General features: G+C 38.9%; 1 protein-coding gene and 1 long non-coding RNA gene across 4 annotated transcripts in view; one reads left to right on the top strand and one right to left on the bottom strand.

Moving 5' to 3' along the window:
- Positions 1 to 19,632, top strand: part of DOP1B (DOP1 leucine zipper like protein B) — a 43,875-nt gene that overhangs the window by 21,947 nt on the left and 2,296 nt on the right. For 2 of the 3 annotated variants that reach the window (XM_052673895.1, XM_052673894.1), the window contains exons 16-35: positions 350 to 502; positions 1,464 to 1,564; positions 2,248 to 2,438; positions 3,888 to 5,487; positions 6,154 to 6,265; positions 6,858 to 7,046; positions 7,695 to 7,820; positions 8,725 to 8,859; positions 9,513 to 9,568; positions 10,433 to 10,537; positions 10,622 to 10,688; positions 11,975 to 12,116; positions 12,513 to 12,595; positions 12,820 to 12,929; positions 16,655 to 16,801; positions 17,238 to 17,299; positions 18,191 to 18,319; positions 18,427 to 18,563; positions 18,984 to 19,039; positions 19,475 to 19,624. In XM_052673895.1, the coding sequence (XP_052529855.1) occupies positions 350 to 502; positions 1,464 to 1,564; positions 2,248 to 2,438; positions 3,888 to 5,487; positions 6,154 to 6,265; positions 6,858 to 7,046; positions 7,695 to 7,820; positions 8,725 to 8,859; positions 9,513 to 9,568; positions 10,433 to 10,537; positions 10,622 to 10,688; positions 11,975 to 12,116; positions 12,513 to 12,595; positions 12,820 to 12,929; positions 16,655 to 16,801; positions 17,238 to 17,299; positions 18,191 to 18,319; positions 18,427 to 18,563; positions 18,984 to 19,039; positions 19,475 to 19,624 (3,851 nt within the window). The remainder of the gene's footprint in view (positions 1 to 349; positions 503 to 1,463; positions 1,565 to 2,247; positions 2,439 to 3,887; positions 5,488 to 6,153; positions 6,266 to 6,857; positions 7,047 to 7,694; positions 7,821 to 8,724; positions 8,860 to 9,512; positions 9,569 to 10,432; positions 10,538 to 10,621; positions 10,689 to 11,974; positions 12,117 to 12,512; positions 12,596 to 12,819; positions 12,930 to 16,654; positions 16,802 to 17,237; positions 17,300 to 18,190; positions 18,320 to 18,426; positions 18,564 to 18,983; positions 19,040 to 19,474; positions 19,625 to 19,632) is intronic. The other variant, XM_052673897.1, reaches the window with a different exon arrangement.
- On the bottom strand, positions 16,815 to 18,495 carry LOC128076370 (uncharacterized). The gene is made up of 2 exons (XR_008204367.1): positions 18,413 to 18,495; positions 16,815 to 18,083 (listed from the first exon to the last, which is right to left on the bottom strand). It is a non-coding gene; the product is annotated as an uncharacterized LOC128076370 (long non-coding RNA).

The raw sequence follows: 19,632 nt of genomic DNA, 5'->3' as shown, positions 1-19,632 counted from the left end.
TTGGTATGAGACTTCATTCCAACCTCTTATTGTTTATTACTCCGCTTCCAGCTTCTGTGCCTGATATGTGTGATCTGTTTTGACCCAGAAAATAGAAGCAGAAGTGCTTTCCTGAACTCTGCACATCTACTTGAATTACCTACCCTCTAATATCAGAGTTGGAAAGTATATTCCTTTAGGTTTAAGTGTACGACCTGAATTCTTGCTCTTTACTAACCTAGGAAGATTTGGAAATATCTTTCAGCAACAGAGTGCTTTTATGCAATAGAAAGCTTTGAAGTCAGTGAAGAAAATGACATTGTTATTGCCTATTCATTTTATTTTATTTATTGTTTTTACTGTACCCTAGAGAGTAGCCTGCGTGCTCTGGAATCAGCTGAACAAAGAGACGCGAGAACATCATATTGCCTGTGTGGAACTATTCTATAGGCTGCATTGCCTGGCACCATCAGCAAATATCTGTGAAGACATTATTTGCCATGCACTTTTGGATCATGATAAAGTAGGTCTTGTGTTCACTGAAGCCCGTTTGTCACTGTAGAGTTCTTCCGGTGTTTCCCAAACTGCATCCAGTTCCCTTCCATCCCAGGTTCTTTGCTTCTGTGGTCCCTCTGTCTTTCCACAGACTCTCTGTCCACTCCACTGCAATTCCTTGGGACTACTGCTAGATTTAATCCCTGAATACAAGCTGTATAAGTCAGTGCTGGAACATCTTTAGTTTTGGCCCAAATAATTCAGCATCTCAAAACTTGCAGTGTTTGTCATTATTTCTAAAATGACCAAGACCCACAATTGACTCTTAGTCCAACACAGCATTTTATTACTTTTTAAAAAGTATGCCAGCAAAATGTTGACCCCGTGTCTGCCTTAGTATTTAGTTCTCATATTAAGTAAGCTGTATTTAAATGAAGCCAGTTCTTAATTACTTTACTTACCTGGTTTAATGACAAAACAGTTCCGTAGTGACTTAGTGTTTATTTATGAGTCTTGCACAACAAAGCTTACAACAGCCTTCTTCATTCTCCAGCAATGTTTTTGTATTTTTCTGCTTGCAATTTTGAAACTTAAAAGTTTGGGAATATGTTAATGCTTTTCAAACAAAATCACCAATAATAAACAGTACCTGATACAGCAGTGTCTTTCCCATTTGTCATCCAACTTTCAGACCTCCCTAACAGCAAACCAAGAGTAAATGTTTATAATACACCTAAGTTTTGAACTATGTTTTTGGTGTATTGGTGCATCTTTGTGGCTGTCAAGGTTTAGTTGTGCATTCATGGATATTTGGCATTTTGGTTTAGTCTACTGCATAAAAGTACTCTCAAAATACCTGAGAAGGATTAGTAGTCATCTGTGTAATTATAGCAGAACTATTGCTCTGATTGAGGTTTAAAAATCATTAAAACTTTACTCAGAGATAAATACTGCAAAAAATAATGTCTGTGTCTTGTTTCCTTGCAAAGGGAACAAGGCTGGAAGCACTGTTCAGATTCTCTGTCATGTGGCATCTGACCAGAGAGATCCAAGGCAGCAGAGTATCTTCTCACAATCGGTCCTTTGATAGGTATTTTCCATTTCCACTTGCTTATATTTATGTTTATATTATGCTTTGTTCTGCTCCTTTTGTCTGGGATGGGAGAAAGTTTTATAGAGCTTCACAAGCAAATGAAAAGCCTTCAGACTCCTTGCACTCCTGCTTGCATTCATTCCATAGTGCACCGAAGAGCAACTTTATGTTCTGGTGTAAAGGAAGCTTTTGTAAAAAATAGTAGGAGCTGCTTCTATGAAAGATAACTTGCCAACAAATTTCTGCATAGCAGACACTTTTTCTCTTAGAGTGGGTTATATTTTTTGTTTTCACAGAGAAAATGGAACTAGTGCGTGCGTGCACACAAAAAAAACCCCTTTTGTTTAGAATGACTTAAATATTTATGAGACGACAACAGCTTTTGTAGAAAATGGAGAGAAAAGTATTAAGAGTTTTTCCTAAATATACGTATGAAAACTTTTTATAGTATGTTGTTCTTCTACAGTGTGAATGCATGTTAGGCTTTGCTTCTACAAATGCATGTGTAGTTGACCTCAGCTCAAGAAAATGTGCATGATCAACCTGTTGTTAGCAGAGATGAGCTATTGGCTGATGCTTACATGAACTTGTGCAAAGTCTTCCACACAACAACTTTGTTGTTTGCATTAACTTTTTCAGGTATTTCAGTTGTACTTATTAGTTTTGATCTCTCCATTCAGGTCTCTGTTTGTGGTACTGGACAGTCTCAATTGTTCAGATGGTGCAATTGGTGCTGCAGCACAGGGCTGGCTGATCCGTGCTCTTTCACTTAATGATGTTGCACGGATTCTTGAACCAGTCCTGCTGCTGTTGCTTCATCCAAAGACACAACGCACGTCCATCCACTACATCAAACAGAAAAATTCAACAGGTAAAACTGTTCTTGGACTGAAACTGTAAGTGCTGACGTAGCATAACATACTTCTGAACACCTGCTGAAGGTGATGTCTGGACTGTGATGGCATCCTGTTGCACTGGGTTATCTTGTCTCAGTTCTATAGATTCTTCTTCATCCATATACCTCTGGTGATGCCTAAAGCAGAATTCAGGAGTAAGTCATGCTAATTCGAGGATTAATGGCAATTTCTGTTACAGTAGTTGCACCTGCACTGTTGGTTTGGATTGCTTCTTGCTTTGCTCTGGGATCTTGTCCCACACTTCTCATCACCATTCCTAAATGATCCACACTGCACGTGTGTTCACTGTTTACAGGATCCCTTCATGAGCAAAACTAGGTTTGCAACCAAATGAAATCCAGGAGCAGTTTGGTGACTATGTCAGTCCAGGAGCTGTTCCAGTAAGTGGGATGGACAGGCAAATCTTACTCTCTCTGCCAAGTCTTCCACCAGCAGACCATGCACCCTCAGTATCAGATTTCTTTCTTCAATCAGTATGGTTTTTTGTTGTTTTTTTTTTTTTTTTTTTTTTGTCGTTTGTTTGTTTGTTTGTTTTTTAGTTTAATTTGGCAATCATTTTAAGATCTATAGTGAGAAACACTATGAACCACACATGATCACATGGCAGATATGGAACAAACAGCTCATGTGACAGAGACCTTTAGGGAGTAGCTGTGGAAGACTTAGGTATATCTGGGTATGAACTAAAGATTTGCAGAATCCTGTGAAGGCTGGCAGCCTATTTAGGTTTGGGATTGGTGGGAACAGTGTGGCCATGAGATGCCCTGCATCATTTGGCCCAAGTAACAAGGTTTTTCCCTGGAGTAGATCAGGCATGCTGCGTAGAAGTGTCCAGTATTTTTTTTTTTTAAATAAACTTCTGTGTCACCTATCTCCCTCATTCTGTTAGTCTAGCTATGTTTGTATAATTATTTTTGTCCTGACTGGCAAATAATTAAATGACAGACACTGGTAGAATCCAAAGAGACCTGTTTAGAAGATGCTGTAGAAACACCGAGTTAATATATTCTTTCCTTGTTTCACAGCATGTAATCAAGGAAAACTTCAGCTCTTTGTTCTCATTTCTTTCCTGATCTCAACAAATATTTTATGCTCGGAAAGCATAAAAAATATTTCCACTTCTCAGGCATCATAGCATAAGAAAAACACATGCTTAGTGCTGTGATCCTCTTGTCTTATGCTTAGAGTAGCTTGGTACTGCTCTACCACTTAAAAAAAAAAAAAATTGCTTCAAAAAGCAAGATCTTTTTTATTTTAGCTCAGTTCATTACAATTAATGGAGGAGTAGCTTTTTAAAATCTTTTCTTTTTTCTTACAATAATTTACTCAGTATAGAGAATGTTGTGTGTAATGCCCCATTATACATTCTTTTTAATTTTTTAAAATTTTTAATTTTTTTTCAGAAGATATACATGATTGGCTCTGCAAGAAAAAGGTCTCCTGGAAAGAATCTAGTGTCTCTGAGAGCAATTCTGAGGAAAACCTTCCATTGAGTCAGTTTACTGCTGTGGATAGAGAAGCAATTTGGGCAGAAGTGGAAAAAGATCCAGAGAAGCTGGAGTTAAAAACGGAACAGTCTGAAAATGATGCCTCTTGTAACCCTGTAACTTCACATGAGGCAGGTGGTGACCAGGATAATAGTGAACACACAGAATCAGTGGACACCAGCACAGGCCATGACAGTGAAAATACATCCTCTTTTTCTCCTTCTCTGGAGATGCAAGAAATGAGCAGTGAGGATAATGACAGTGCTGCAGCTGATGGCAAAGAGAACACAAACCGAGCATTCCTTCCTGAAAGCTCCAAATCCAGTGTAGCACTAAACCTTGTGCGTGCTGACTCTGAAAGGACTCAAGCGTCAGAATCTCTGTCAAGTGATGAAGAGGTGGACCTGGAGCTCCAGGAAATTACGAACTCTAGGTTGCTCAAGCAGCAGAAGGAAAAACAAGAGATGGCTGAGGCTCTGTTCAAACATATGCTGTTATATTTGCAACCCTATGATTCCAAGAGGGTACTGTATGCTTTTTCTGTTCTGGAGGCAGTGCTTAAAACAAACCCTAAAGAATTTGTTGAAGCTGTAGCTAGTACTAGCATGGATACCAGCTCCACTGCACATTTGAATCTTATTTACAATCTCCTAGCTCGTCACCAGGAAGCTCTTGTAGGGCAGAGTTTTTATGGCAAGCTTCAGACTCAATCCCCAACCATGTGTCCCCATTCTCTCCTAATAGAATTGCTCACTTATCTCTGCCTCAGTTTTCTGCGCTCCTATTATCCGTGCTACTTGAAGGTTACACACAGAGATGTGCTTGGCAACAGAGATGTCCAGGTAAAAAGTGTGGAAGTCTTGATTAGAATGATGACCCAACTTGCTACCATGGCAAAAGCAGCAGAGAATAAGAATGTAGAATTCATACGGAATTTGCTAGGAAGATGCAAAATTCAGGAGTTTGTTCTTCTTTCCTTGTCTGCATCTATGTACACAAGTCAGAAACGGTATGAACTGCTTATGGTAGGTGGCGTTGATAACATTCCAGAAGAAGATCTTTTTGAAGAGAGCCTAATCAATTTTGGACATGATCAAATATGGAGCGAGCACCCGCTCCAGATTGAGTTGCTGAAGCTCTTGCAAGTATTGATTGTCTTGGAGCATCATCTTGGACAGACTCCAGAGGAGCAGGAGAATCAGCCAGACCTCTCCAGGGAATGGCAGCAGGCTCTTAATTTCCAGCAGGCTATTGGTGCAATGCAGTATGTCTATCCACACCCAATAACTTCACAGGGATTATTTGTCTCTGCTGTTGTTAGAGGTTTACAACCGGAGTATGGTTATGGGATGCATCCTACTTGGGTAAGCTTAGTCACGTGTTCCCTGCCTTATTTTGGGAAGTCATTAGGTTGGACTGTGGCACCATTTGTTGTACAGATTTGTAAAAACCTGGATGAGCTTGTCAAACAGTACGAAAATGAAGCTGTGAAGATATCTGTGAAAACATCTGCAAGGTAAGAATCTGCAGTGTGGGCTTTGTTATGCTGAAACTTTTTTTTTTTTTCTTCAAGTCCCCTTCACTACAGACTAGTGCATGGTTACTTACTTAGCATTGTAACTCACAGAGTTTGATCTTTTGATCCTTAAACCCTGCTGCATATACAGACATCTGACCCTCAAGCCTAGATGAGGTGGATGCAGTTCTATTGACGTAGGGCTTACAGCAGTTGAAGAGAGGAAAGGGGACCAGCAGCAAGAATGACCAGCATGTGTGATACTGCTTACTATCCAAGTACAAAGCAAGGTCTCTGTTCTGATAAGATTCAGGATTTTAGAGAATTAATTGGAGACACAGATCCTGCAGAAGTAAGATACTGTGATACTGTTCAAAGCAGACAGTAAGTAAAAAGAGTAGGGAAAAAGAACTGAACACTAAAGATTCACGTTGAGGTGGGGAATAATATCTAAAAGGTCTAGACGGGTAAATGGGTTGTCCAAGCATAGTTTGTGAGTTCTGTGTTCTGACAATTACTGTCTGTCTGGTCATTCCAATATTCTTTTGCAGTGTTCATTTACTGAGCAGTAATAGATCTCTGTTGGAATTTTTCATCATGGAGTACCACTTGGACTGTTGAGCTTTTTTTTTTTTTTTGCTTTTTCTTTTTTTTTCCCTCCAAAAGCTTAACCTCTAAAAGAGAGAATGTTACACCTGATTATCCACTAACCCTTTTGGAAGGTCTGACAACTATTGGTCACTTTTGCCTCCTGGATCACCCTAATCAAACTAAAAAGGTAACTGCTTAATGCCTGCCATTTCCTACCACTTGTTTGACGCCTTTGTATTAGTTTGTCGGAGTATGCATCCCTTTTTCATTCTGAAGTGAATTTAAGTAGTAAAGGCAAGCTTGTAAAAGACAGGGAAGCCTGATAATACATCAACAAAAGCGAACCATGTAAATGTGTAAGGAAGAAGGGACTTGATTTTCTTTTATTTGAAGAAAGGGAAGTCGATTGTGATCAACTGAGTGTAATCTTAGTCATGCATATACTAGTCCTTTGTAGTTTGTCTGTAGTTGCTCTGTCATTAACCAAGTCTTCTATTTTCCTTATGGTTGATAAAATGCTTTCCAATATGTTCCCTAAAATTTTGTTCCTGCGATGTAAGGCTGAAAAGGATATAATTCTAACAATTTCGTAGATGAATGTGCACAAAAACATTCAGCAGCCAATTAAATACTCTTAACAACAGCAGTGTATTTCAGAACTAGGAGTGTTTGATTATTTGTGAGGTTGTCATTATAAAAGACTCCTAATTACAGCATGAAAGCAGGCACTGTAGTGCACGGGACAATGTATTTTAATCTTCATGTTTTTGCTTTCCTAGTCATCCTGTCTAGCTGAACCTGCAAACTTGAGAAATGCTAGGAATGCCATTTTGGAAGAGTTGCCTCGTATTATTAATACCATGTCCCTTCTTTGGAATGTTATAAAGAGGGAAGACTCTCAAAAACGACCAACCGACTTCTTTGGAACTACTAAAGGCTCTTCCTCAGTCTACTTTAAAGCAACCAAAGTAGGAGTTCTTTTTAAACTACCGTATATCTCATCATTCTTATCATCTCATCTCTCACCAGTGCTTTTTAGATAGAGTTCATAGAAATAGCTTTGCCATTTCCAGAATGACACTGGGACATAAAGAGTTTCTGAAGAAATCTTAAAAGCTATGAACTTTCACAGTATTTTCCTGCAAAAATATGTCTTTCTCTGTTCCTCCTGCTCATCTGGACTCATTCTTGACCAGCTTAATGTTTATTTTTTTTCTGTGAGCTTCTATTACTAACTGCCGTAGAGCCTGAATTGTCTGCAGTTTCCTCGGGCAGTAGAGCATGCATCTGAGGAAATAAAAATGCTAGGCTTTTTCCTTTTTCTATAGTTATTGATAAACTGTAGTAGTGAAAAAAATCAAGAGAAAAAAAGAATACAGCACTATAAGAAGTTTTCCTATTTCAACATCTGTTTTCTAAAATATCTGCCTCCCTTCTCTAAGAAGGACACAACTAACTTATTAAAACCAGTCTGACTGCCAAATATATACAGACAGTATTTTCTTATCATGTTGTATTTTTTAACATCTTTGGAAAAGGACAAATATTTTACAGACTGAGAATTAGCCTTTACCTTGCAAAGTTTAGCATACTGGGTTTTTTTCCTCCCTCTACAGACATTAAGAACTAAAATACTGGACTTCCTGAATCCATTGACAGCACAACTTGGAATCCAGTTGATGACAGCAGTTGCAGCAGTATGGAATAGCAAGAAACCTCACAGGAATCAAAGTAAAATAAAGGTAAAACTGAATAAAGGAATTCTTAGGTTTCCAGTGTAAAGGCAAATGCTACATTTATATGATTAGTTCTGGTCTTGTTAATAGATTGGTTTGGTTTGGTTTTTGTTGTTGTTATTGTTTTTTGTTTTGTTTTCTGTTGTTGTTTACATATGACAAAGATAAATTTAAAATGTTTTTGTTTGTATGCAATTCCACAAAGCATCAGGGCTACAACTAAACCTAATTAAGTAATCAGATTAGGAGGACCATGTGGCAAGTTAAATCTGACGGTGCTCTGGATTGTAATCTTAGTGATTACATATTGCCAGTTTTACTTTATCTGCTCTATCTTCAGAGGAAGTTTAGAGATACAGAGTTCTTTGGAACTGTGCATGTACTGTGAGCAGAAGACTGACCTTTTCTGATTTCATTTGGACACACTGTCATAGAGTCATCTAGGTTGAAAAAGACCTTTGAGATCATCAGGTCTAACCATCAACCTGACTTAGTGCTGTCACTGGTCCTGCTGACCACACTTATTTCTGATGCAAGCTAGGACACCATTGGCCTTCTTGGTCAACCTGAGCACACTGCTGGCTCCTGTTCAGTTGAGCATCGACCAGCACCTCCAGGTCCTTTTCTGCCAGGCAGCTTTCCAGCCCCTCTTCCCCAGGGCTACACCACTGCATCTGATTCGTAGGACACAACTGCAGAACCCTGCACGTAATTGTTTTCAAGAAGGTTTTGAAAGAAATCTGCACGTGGCAAATGGTTGCATGGTTGATGAAATTTATCTGATTTTACACATAAGTAGTATTTACACATAAGTAGTATTTACACATAAGTAGTCCAACTGAAAGCTGCTCATCAGCCTGAAGATTTGCTTGGTATCATGATCTGACAGATGTGTTTTTTGTTTGGTCAGATACTTCCGGTGGCTAGTGCATCCCAGCTCATTCTTGTGGACTTAATATGTGCACTTAACACACTGAAAACTGATACTATATTACATCTAGTCAAAGAAGTGGTCAAGAAGCCATCTCAAATCAAGGGTGAAGAGGTAACCAGGAAGATAATTTCATTATCTTAATGTGTTGAGGTAGATCTAGAACAGCATGCATCTTTAGATATTATTAGAAGAAAAGTTACTTTTTTAAAGTGCAAAGTTTCCTGAACAAGTTATGCTTTCCAGAATTAGCTTTTCTTTAAACAATCAGTTTAAGTAGATTCTTTAGAAAATTTTGCCAGAAAAGTTACTGTGGGTGTGGTAGCTATGGGTCCTCTGGTACTGAAGATGATTCCAAGTATTATAAAGATACATATAAAGCTATAGATATCCAGCTTAGTGAGATATTTCTACTTCTTTACCCTTATCTGAGCAGTTAGGAGTACTTTTATTCTGCCCCTGCTGTTTTCCTCTTAGTAATATTGGCTTCCTTGAAAGCTATCATGTATACCGTTGTAGGAGATCCTACAGATCTGAAAAACTGTAGGGGATATTCAGAAGTAATGTCACTGATTCTGAACTAGAGTCCTCTGAAACTCTGAAATCTCTTGTGCTCCTGTATAGGCAGTTGTATCATAGTTGCTCAGTTGTATGAGTACAAGCTGCTTCTTAGAAGTGATGTTTTCCATTGAATACAGATACCCAGCAGCTAGAGCTTTCTATTCTTCTGAGGATAAATAATGAAATTTTTTGCTTTTATTTTTCAGAAATCCTCTCTTGTAGATATCCCAATGTTGCAGTTCAGTTATGCTTTCATTCAAAGGTAATTCAGTCATTGTAAAAGATAACTTTCTGTTTGAATATTACTCAGAGTACCAGGATATAACAGTTAACATTATTGTTTTTGCTCAGCCTTGATCTTCTTGTTGCAAAGTTACAGAACACCTTTAGGTAGGGAAATGTTATCGGCACTTCACTGGTAATAGGCACAAAATAACTGGGCTTAGATTGTTTTCCAATGAAATGTTGCTAATGTCACTTGAGAATCTCATTGCATATGAAGAGAGCAATACAGATCAGATATTTCATTAGCAAGACACTTACATAAGGTGTTACAATCTGTCTCCTTATCTGGTATGTGTTTCCAGATGACTGGATAGCAAACTTCTACATTTTCCTTCATTTTGAGAAAAGCACAATACAATTGCTGTGAAAGCAGTCTGTACTGGACACGTAGTGGGTCAGAGAGGTGATTGGAAATGTTTCTTGAATCAAAATGTTTCCTCACATTGGCTTTTCTCATATGGATGCTTTGGGATGTATCAGACTGCACATGATACTGTATGCAATAAGCTATGGAGATTGAGTGAGCTGGCAGGCAGTGGATTGGTCAGTTAAGCTTTACTCTTTTCCTTTCCCCTGATGAACCATTCCTTGTACTGAGCTGGCATACTGCACATGCTGCTAGCCCTTACTGATGTAGGCACACAGGCTGTGCCACCAGATACTTATTCCATGTTGTTGGGTCAGATAGTCCTTCAGATCCTGCTTTTTCCTAATATTGATAGAAGCTTCTAAAACACTAAATTACACCTGTTTGTTTGTTTGTTTGTTTGTTGCTTTAACTCTTAACTTCAGGCTTGCGTGTGTTTGTTATTGTTGGTTGTTTTTGGTTTTTTTTTGACAGATTGCCTGTTGCAGCTTTACAGGAGAACTTCCAGTCCTTGTTAGGACTTCTGAAGGAATCTGTGCAGTTGAACTTGGCTCCTCCTGGACACTTTCTGCTTCTCAGGTACTGCTTAAGAGAGAAGGTTTATGGATGCACTGAGTAGAGCTATCCAATTTCTAACTTGGAGCGAATTGATTTTTCCCACAGTACCCTGAATGACTTTGTGACCAGGACACCTACTCTAGAAAACAAAAAAGACCAAAGAGATTTGCAGGTACAGTCTATATATGTATAACTTTTTCTTCTAGTTTGTTTATTTGGCATGTATATCTGAGTAAAAGTGGAGATGACCTAATCTGTACTTTGGATCTAAATTCACCTGTCCTTTTGGAATGGATGAATGCACATTTACACATTTTGACTTAAATTTACTTAAATACAGGAGACTGAAATATGAGACACATTGCACAGAATGTCCCTAACCAAATTTTGTCAAAAAAAAGTACGAAATCACAGTAGCAACTATGGACTATTCAAAGCTAGTTTCCTTGGGTAATTGTATCATTTTTCTCAGAGTTGAAATCATAACAAAAATTTGACTGTCATGAGTTCATACCACGTGTGTAAAATATCAAAATCTCAAAGCTGTCTAGAAAATTAGTGGCATAATTGTCCTTGAAGGACATAACTAAATTTTGCAATGTTGATAACTGTCGTTTCACCTTTTATGTAAAGAAGAGATGGAGCAGAGCAGTATTCTCTTCCTCTGCTGATCGTGATTTCACTAGAACAACGTAAGCACTACCCACATAAGTGTAGTTTTTGCTCTGAGCCAACCTAACACTTCCTGTGAGGTGAGACTCTATTGCGGTTATGGTTATTCTGTGTCCCAGCACTTCTGTGTATATCTGCTTCAGAGACTGACTAGCAAAATGACATCTTGCAGTCTCTTCACAAATGATCTCTGTTTTAATTTGGATACTTAAGATTTACTTTCCTTACAGTGTGACCAACTTTTCATTTTGCTTGGAATTAAATGTGCTAAAATATGTATATAGTTTGATACTTACTTTACCCCTAGTAGAAAGACTGATATGGACAGATGAATTTCCATAAAATAGAACTCAGGCTCACTAAATGCTTTCCAAATTTGAAATGAAGACACTACCAGGTCTCAACACAGGCACTGCTATGTCATTCCTGAGGGACTGAACAATTCAGATAGTGTCTTCTGACAGTTGACATGGGATATATAAAGCATGTCAGGACTGATACTGAGCAGATAGATACTGTATTAGTAATTTATGTGGAAATTAATTACTAAAATCTCCATGGTAATCTAACTTATAGGTTTCCTTCTTGCTTCCCATCTTCTTGTCTTATTTGAAGTGAGCAGTAGTGTATATTGAGAGCACAGATAAATATATCATAGAAGTATATATGTTTCTAAGAGTTAAAAGTGCCTCCTATTGATTTTAATTCCATATGAAAAGGACTTCATTGGATTTCACAAGTGATAGTAAGTTTTATCTAACGCCAGATTAACATCTTGTTTTATAGGAAGTGACCCAAAAAATCTTGGAGGCTGTAGGGAATGTTGCTGGTTCTTCTTTGGAACAGACTAGCTGGCTGAGCCGGAACTTGGAAGTGAAAGCTCAGCCTCAGATTTTGCCAGATGAGTTCAACACTGAAGATGTGAATGGTAATGTGGTTTTGTCTGATTTTCCACTGCTTTTCCTCTTCTGCTTAAGTCAATAAAGAGCACAATGTGTTAGTGTGTAGTTTGCTTGAGAAGGAAGTAATACAGATTAAAAAGTAAACATACTCATTGTCTTCCAATAGCAATGCCAGCCTAAGTGGGTTTAGTAAATACTATACATGGTGTGTAATACAGAGGAAAACTTATTTTAGGTGCATTCAATACGTGGGACAGAATAACACAAAGCATGAAGTATGCTACTGTGGTGAGATACCCAGAAGCATTTCTATGTAATACCAACATGCAAATAACAGTTCTGTTTGGGAAGAAAATGGATCAACAGCAAAATTTAAACATGTCTCGTCTGAAGTGAAAACTATATGATTTTGCCTCCTGTAGATACTTCAGTGGCACCCTCATCAATGGTTTCTGCTTCTGCCCCTTCAATATACAGTGTCCAAGCTCTTTCACTCCTTGCAGAAGTAAGTAGGATCCTGCATTGCAATTGCTGTTCTCATCTATAGTTATGTATTTTTATTATTGAGCAGAGGAATACATCAGTTTTTTCTGGTAGAGTGTGTGGGGGTTTAGATCTTAATGAGGCATCCCACACACATCCACATCCTATCTTGAAACACAGTGTGCTTTTCCCCTTTGTCAGAGACAACTGCTGTAGGTTTAATGAGACATCAATTTTATTTTTAAGGTTCTTGCTTCTCTTTTGGACATGGTTTACCGAAGTGATGAGAAAGAAAAAGCCGTGCCATTGATTTCCCGTTTGCTATATTATGTATTTCCTTATCTACGCAACCACAGGTGACTTCTCTCTCTGTATATCTGATTTTTCTGAAGTTTAATTTTGACCTCATTACAGACTTTTGCTTTTTTTCCTTCTCAGGGGTACTTAATAGTTGATAAAGTATCATAAAGTTGATCTTTTACTCAAGAGAATTCTCAATCTCACTAACAAGTGAATGTTTCTGTTAAAAGACCTGTAAAATTCCTGTACTCGGAGACTGCTGTTCTGACTATTGCTCTAATGAATTAAAATTCAGGGTAATACTTGATGGCTGTGTTTACATTAGAAATTGGTTTCAGCAGTAGTTTAGTTTTGAGGTGAATCCCATGATTTGTCTCCATTTGTGAAAAGCAGAGTTCTCAAACCAGTTTTGGTGCGTGAATTAAATTCCTTTTGGAGGAAACTAGCAGAAAGTCCTCTGCAAGTGCGACCCAATAGGGCTTACTAATTCCTGACTGCACTGCCAGGAGGAGATCTAGCATATATGTACCACGCTTACCAGAGGAAGGCTGTTAAACTTGGGACATCCTGAAGCAGTTCTTGCCCGTCAGATAATCCTACTCTTTTATTTGCCATTCACCATGATCCCTCAGATCTTCACTGCAACTACTTGTTTTGCTACTGTTGTTTCCTTATCCTTTTGTTCTTCTTACACGTAACCATTTCTTACTTTGTCTGCCCAGTTGCTTTTTTCTGTTGGTGAAAACTATTGCTTTTATTGTCATTTACTATCATTGCTTTTTAATTTCTACCAATCTGCCACTGGTGAGTCTTCTCTGTGAAGTGTCTAAACATCTTTTGGTAGTCTGAATGAGGACCAGGACAGCAACTGGAGGTAAGGAACAGCCTAGCAGACATGCACTTGCTGTAGAGAGCTAGAGGAAATCTTCAAGTCACAGCTCACTGTCAAGCTTGTGGCCTTTTTCAAGTCTGAGGGTCACCATGCAAGTAGCATCCAGAGGCACTAATGTCACACATGCTGACATGTCACTGCTGCAACAGAGCTCTGAACCCTTGTCACTTCCTAACCTTATCCAGTAAAATTCTGTGTCAGGAGGCATTCTGAGCACTGGCTGTGGGCAGAGAACAGCCATAGTGTTGTGTACATCCCCTGAAAGATGCAGGCCTAGATCATTTTTCATACTGGATGGTCTGGGGTATGGCCTGGAGCACACTAAGAGCACATGCTGACAGAAGTCCTTCTCTGTGCTCAAAAGCCTTATCCTTGCCTCCTTGAGAAAAGCTGGAGGTTCAGGGGTGGGAGGCCACAGATAATAGACTATTGTGTTTCTTTCACAGACTCTCAGGCTGATAGGTTTCCTCTTTTCTTGTCTGCAGTGTCTTCTGAGGAGGGAGATGCAATAGATCTGGTTCCCATGTTGCTGTGGTGCAGTATGTACTCCAGAGAATTATTTCGGAGCACTCAGAGGCTAGGACTGCACTGCAAAGGAGGAAAATACCAGAGGCAATAGTGGAAAGGGATCTGCATGATGCTTGCATGATACCAGACTGGCAAAGGCTTGCAAGCAGGAGGCTCTTAAGAGCTGGGAAAATGACAGCCTCTGCAGGAATGCCAGTGAACTACGTTCCCTGGCTGCAGCTGCTGCACATCTGACTGGAAGTAGCGGCTTTGCTTGCTGCCAACTGCTGATCCCCAGCACTCTTTCATGGCTGATGCTTGGTCAAACAACAGAGCCCATTTATGTGTGCAAGGTTATAGAAGGGTGAGGTAGGGCAAGAGACAAGGAGATTTTAAAGCCCTTTCCTGTTCTCTCTGTTCTCGTAGGGTGTTGTGCTATTTAGGCAGCGTTAGCCAATATTTGTAAATGTATAGACACTGTAGACTTTGTTTGCCCACAGGGAAAGATGCCTGGTACTGTTTGTCCTCCCACCTATTCCCATTCTAGAGAAGTTACATTCCAGTGTAACTTTTTTGTCCCCATAGGAGCAAAAGGAGGGAAAAGAGAACACTGTCTTCGTGGGGAGATTTACTTCCCATGTTCTAGAGTCTCATAAGTCAGTCCTATTTCATCAGTCTTCTTCATGCTTCCCTTTCCCCTAAACTCTCAGTGCTATTCACAAATCTCTTAAAAATCAAATGAACTTCCTTCTTCTAGCAGCTCTCTGCCAACTGGCAAGAAGCAACCTTCTCTTGCTTACTTTTTCTCCAGCAAACACTGGACAGCTGTTACTGCTGTAGCTATTGTCAGGCTTCAGGCTTCCCCTCCTCCTATCTGCTACTTTTTGGCTTCTACATTTTCCAAAGTAGGCCAGTATATACTGAAGTGTGAGAGAGATCACAGCCACAGTTCAGGGGAGGTTGTCTCAAGTGTTATTTAGGTTGCAGTCAAAACCACTAGGCAGTATGCAGTACAGAGCCAAAAAAAGAGTATGAAGGATCAGGAAGATACAACCAGAATAACCAGGCATGTCTACAAGGGATGATGGGTTGAGTGTTACTAGGAAGTGAGGAAGCGAAGCCAGCAAGCCTGAGAGTGCAGCAGGGTATGAAGATTTTTCCATGCTCCAGGGAAATGAATCAGAGTGAAGCACAGAAATTTTGGGAAGCTCTTCTCTATTAATTTATTTGTCATTTTCTACTGTATTTACTACAATCTACTTAACCTATCAGCAAGTCATTCAGATTCTTGATGTATGAAATGCATGCCATCCTTGTTGACCCCAGGCATATACTACTGCACAAGTAGATCATGTGCTTTTGCTATTTGCAATACCTGAAGAAAATCCTGTATATAGCCACCACGGAAACTGTTCCTGGAAATTACAACGTCATGCTGAGCTTGCTATAACCCAAGCACTCCATCTCTGCTCCACTGCTGTTAGGATGTCCTTGTGAACTAATGCAGGGGCTAATGACAACTTCTGCAAGGGCAAGGGAGGTGATTGTCTCTCTCTACTCTCTTTCCTCACGGGTCCCCAGCTGGAATGCTGCGTACAAGTCTGGGGCCCCTAACACCAGAAAGATGTGGAGCTTTTGGAGAGGGTCCAGAGGAGGGCCATGAAGATAATCCAAGGGCTGGAGCACCTCTCCTATGAAGATAAACTGAAGAAACTGGGCTTTTTCAGCCTGGAAAAGAGAAGGCTGGGAGAATTCCTTGTGGATTTTATAAACATGAGGGAAATAATTTTTTTTATGATGGTAGATAGTGATGGTTTTAAATTAAAGGAAGGGAAATTCAATTTAAATGTTGGGGAAGTTTTTACTGAGAGAGTGGTGAGATGCTGGAACAGTTCCCCAGAGAGGTTGTGGATGCCCTGTCCGTGGAGGTGTCAGAACAGCTGCCATACCCAGGATTTCCAGGAAGCTATTTGACAGGCATCGGTTCATCAAGGGTCTCTTCTCCTTGCTCCAACCACGTTAGGCTTGAGCTCAGCACTCCTTCCCTACTGTACCTTGCAGAACCTGTTGACTAGTTTGTGAACTTTCTTTTGGGGAAGATTTGAACCACGCATGTAGTTGAGGTGGGCAGTGCCATGATATGTCTAATCAGAAAATACCACCCCATACAAGGTACTCTGAAAATGTGAGGAATTTCTGCAGAAAATGCTTTGATCAACTGATCTGCGACTGCTCTGAATTAATGAGCTGATGTAAACACAGCCTATTCTGTTTCTGAGATAATTTGGTTAGAAGTTCTCCAGAAAACAGTTAATTTTCCAGATACGCAAATGTAACTTTTAAAAAGATTGATATTTATCATTACTTTTCCTCTTCCCTCAGTACCTACAACATTCCTAGTTTCCGTGCTGGTTCTCAGTTGCTCAGCTCATTGAGTGGGTACGCCTATACCAAGCGAGCATGGAAAAAAGAAGTTCTGGAGTTGTATATGGATCCGGCTTTTTTCCAGATGGACACTTCATGCACTCAGTAAGACGTGAGATGGTAGCACTCCAAGAGTTTATTTGATGATTGCAAAGAAAGACTTAGAGACTAATATTGAATGTTCTCTGTAGTACTTGCTCACAGAATGTAGTAATGTTAAAAACAGATCTCAACAAACTCAACTCAATTATAGAAATTTAAGTTATCTTTATGGCACAGAAGAATAAACCTCTCTCTTGCTAACAACTGCCATTAGTGTTTGGAAATGGCATATAATGGAGTTGAAGGACATAGAATTCAGTATGTGTAAACTGGATAAGGTTCTGCATAGTGAATTCGTGTTGGAAACTGTTGCCTAGTATGAATTGTTTGTCCAATATCTTTTTATGTGAATTCTACACCAAGGCTTTCTCTGGTTATCTGTCATGTCCTTTATATTGTTGAACTTTTACTTATCCAGTTCCTTCTATGTCTTATCCAGTTGGAGATCCATTATTGATCACCTTCTAACACATGAGAAAACTATGTTTAAAGACTTGATGAGTAAGTATGAGCTACTGATAACTTATTTCTGCATTAATTTTAAATTAATTATATTTAAATTTGGTTTTGATCTGTTTGGTGTCTAATGTGTCAATAAAATGCAGGCAACGCTGCATCTGCAGAATTGATTATGTGACCAACTTCATTCTCCACTAAAAACTGTTCTAAGTTCAGACTGTATTTTGGTAATGTTAACATTTTAAAAGTATTTACTCCAGAAATGTTAGCACTGGACTGCTGCAAGAACATTTGGCCGTTATTTTAAGTTGCTGAAAGGTGACTGTAGCACTGTTGTCTGTGAGAAAGCAATGAGACTCCAGTTAACTTTGCATGCATCTGTATACTTGCACAGAGCTATGGGAATATGGTGCACCAGTACAGCAAGTCTTTGATCTCTAATTCAGGCTTGAGGACAATATGGAAGAAAAGTAATTGGAAAAGAGATGGGATAGGACCCTAACATTTGCTTGGAGCTTTGAAAGATAAAGCAGCTTTTGTCTCTTGTTGAAATCTTTTAAAAGAATAGTTGAAGGCTTACAATACAAATTTTAAGGCTTTTTTTTTTTTTAACACTGTATGTTTTCAAATTTACCATTTTAGCTTTTTCTCGGTAAGAATTAAAAATCTTGAAATCCCTCAGCCACGGTTTTAAGAGTCTGAAACGAGGAGATTTGTGCATGTTAGAGGCAGGGCTTTAAAGTTCTGGACAGCTGCAGAGTATGTTTTATATAATTCTCCTGCTAGTTTGAGTAGATCAGGATCAACACCAACATGTTACTCCAACCTGTAGGTATAAAGGTAGTAGTTATTTCTAAAAGATCTCAGGATACAGAAATTATTGTCATCTCAAGTCACTAGTCAGAAAATAAGTAATTCTTATATGTGTTACAGATATGCAGAGCAGCGCCTTAAAGCTCTACCCAAGTTTTGAACAAAAAGCAATGTTGTTAAAGCGGCAAGCTTTCGCTGTCTTCAGTGGAGAAATTGATCAGTATCATCTCTATCTTCCCTTAATACAAGGTAAGATTTGTGGTCTTTTCCATTCAGCTCTGATACATATGTAAACATTAAAATTATAAAGAAAAAAAAAAAAGGAAGTACAACATTCCTTACTTAATTTATTTCAGAACGACTGACTGAGAACCTCCGTGTTGGACAGACTTCTTTAGTTGCCTCACAGATGTTCCTCCTCTTCAGAGTTCTATTGTTAAGGATTTCTCCTCAGCATCTAACCTCCTTGTGGCCAATTATGGTAACTGAATTGGTAAGGAATGAGTGATAACTTTAAAATTAGTTTCTCGCATTCTTTGCATTTCACCTCCTCGCAGATCCACCCCTGGATGGAAGGAAATGTTTTCATAGGTCTGCGTTAGTTTGATAATTTGGAAAAAGAAGCAACATTGTTATTAGGAGATGCCTTTCTGATCAATGTTGCTGTTGTTGATAATGCAATTTCTTTCACAATTTCTTAACTTGTTTAAGAGTTTCGTGGCTCTGTACGTGGTAAGGGGGTTGGAGGTTAATGATCTTTGAGGCCCCTTTCAACCCGGGCCACTATGTGATTCTGTGAGTAAACTAAGAGTCTGTGGTTCCTTATAATATTTACACTAATATGTGAAGTGTATCTTTTTATAATTGAGCTGTTCAAATGATTCAGTGTTTCCATAAATTTATTTATTTCAAGATTCAGACGTTTCTACAACTGGAAGAAGAATTAACTGAGGAAGATGAACCATCAAAGTAAGAATTAACATTTAACTGATGAAAGCTTGTAAAACCTGCGAAAACTGTTAGCAACTGTGCTTGTTCTGTATCTGCCTTTTTTTTGTTGTTGTTCACTTGTGTATTTCTGACACAGGTAAATCAGTATTTTTTTAAGCAGCAGAAATAGTTATAGTTAGAAAAAACTGGTATGTAACAGTTGCATACAAGAATACGAAAGTCAGTGTTTGAATATTGAATATTTTAACATTGACTTTTTTCTGAATACTTTAGATATCTTTCCATGTACAGCCTTTTATATAAATCTCAGTGCTAACACGGAATAAAAATAAGACTTCTGTGCACAGGTGCAAGTGCACATTTGTGTAAATGTGTACATTTCCCTTTTGCTGAATGGAAAACACTTGGTGGATTTATGTTTAATCGTGTGCTTCTCAATTTTTACTACCACAGAAGCAACAGCAAGTTAAGCAAACAGAAAGTCTCAGGTGATGGCAGTGGATCCGACATCCAGCAGAATGAGCTGTCTTTGTACTTATCTGCTTGCAAGTTTTTAGACACAGCGCTTTCATTTCCACCTGATAGGATGCAGCTGTTCCAAATGTAAGTCC

Source organism: Tympanuchus pallidicinctus, unplaced genomic scaffold (assembly GCF_026119805.1).
Source record: "Tympanuchus pallidicinctus isolate F22 unplaced genomic scaffold, pur_lepc_1.0 scaffold14, whole genome shotgun sequence".
NCBI classification, from domain to species: Eukaryota; Metazoa; Chordata; class Aves; order Galliformes; family Phasianidae; genus Tympanuchus; species Tympanuchus pallidicinctus.
The sequence above is the reverse complement of the archived record's forward strand: the minus strand, read 5'-3'. Positions and strand labels throughout refer to the sequence as shown.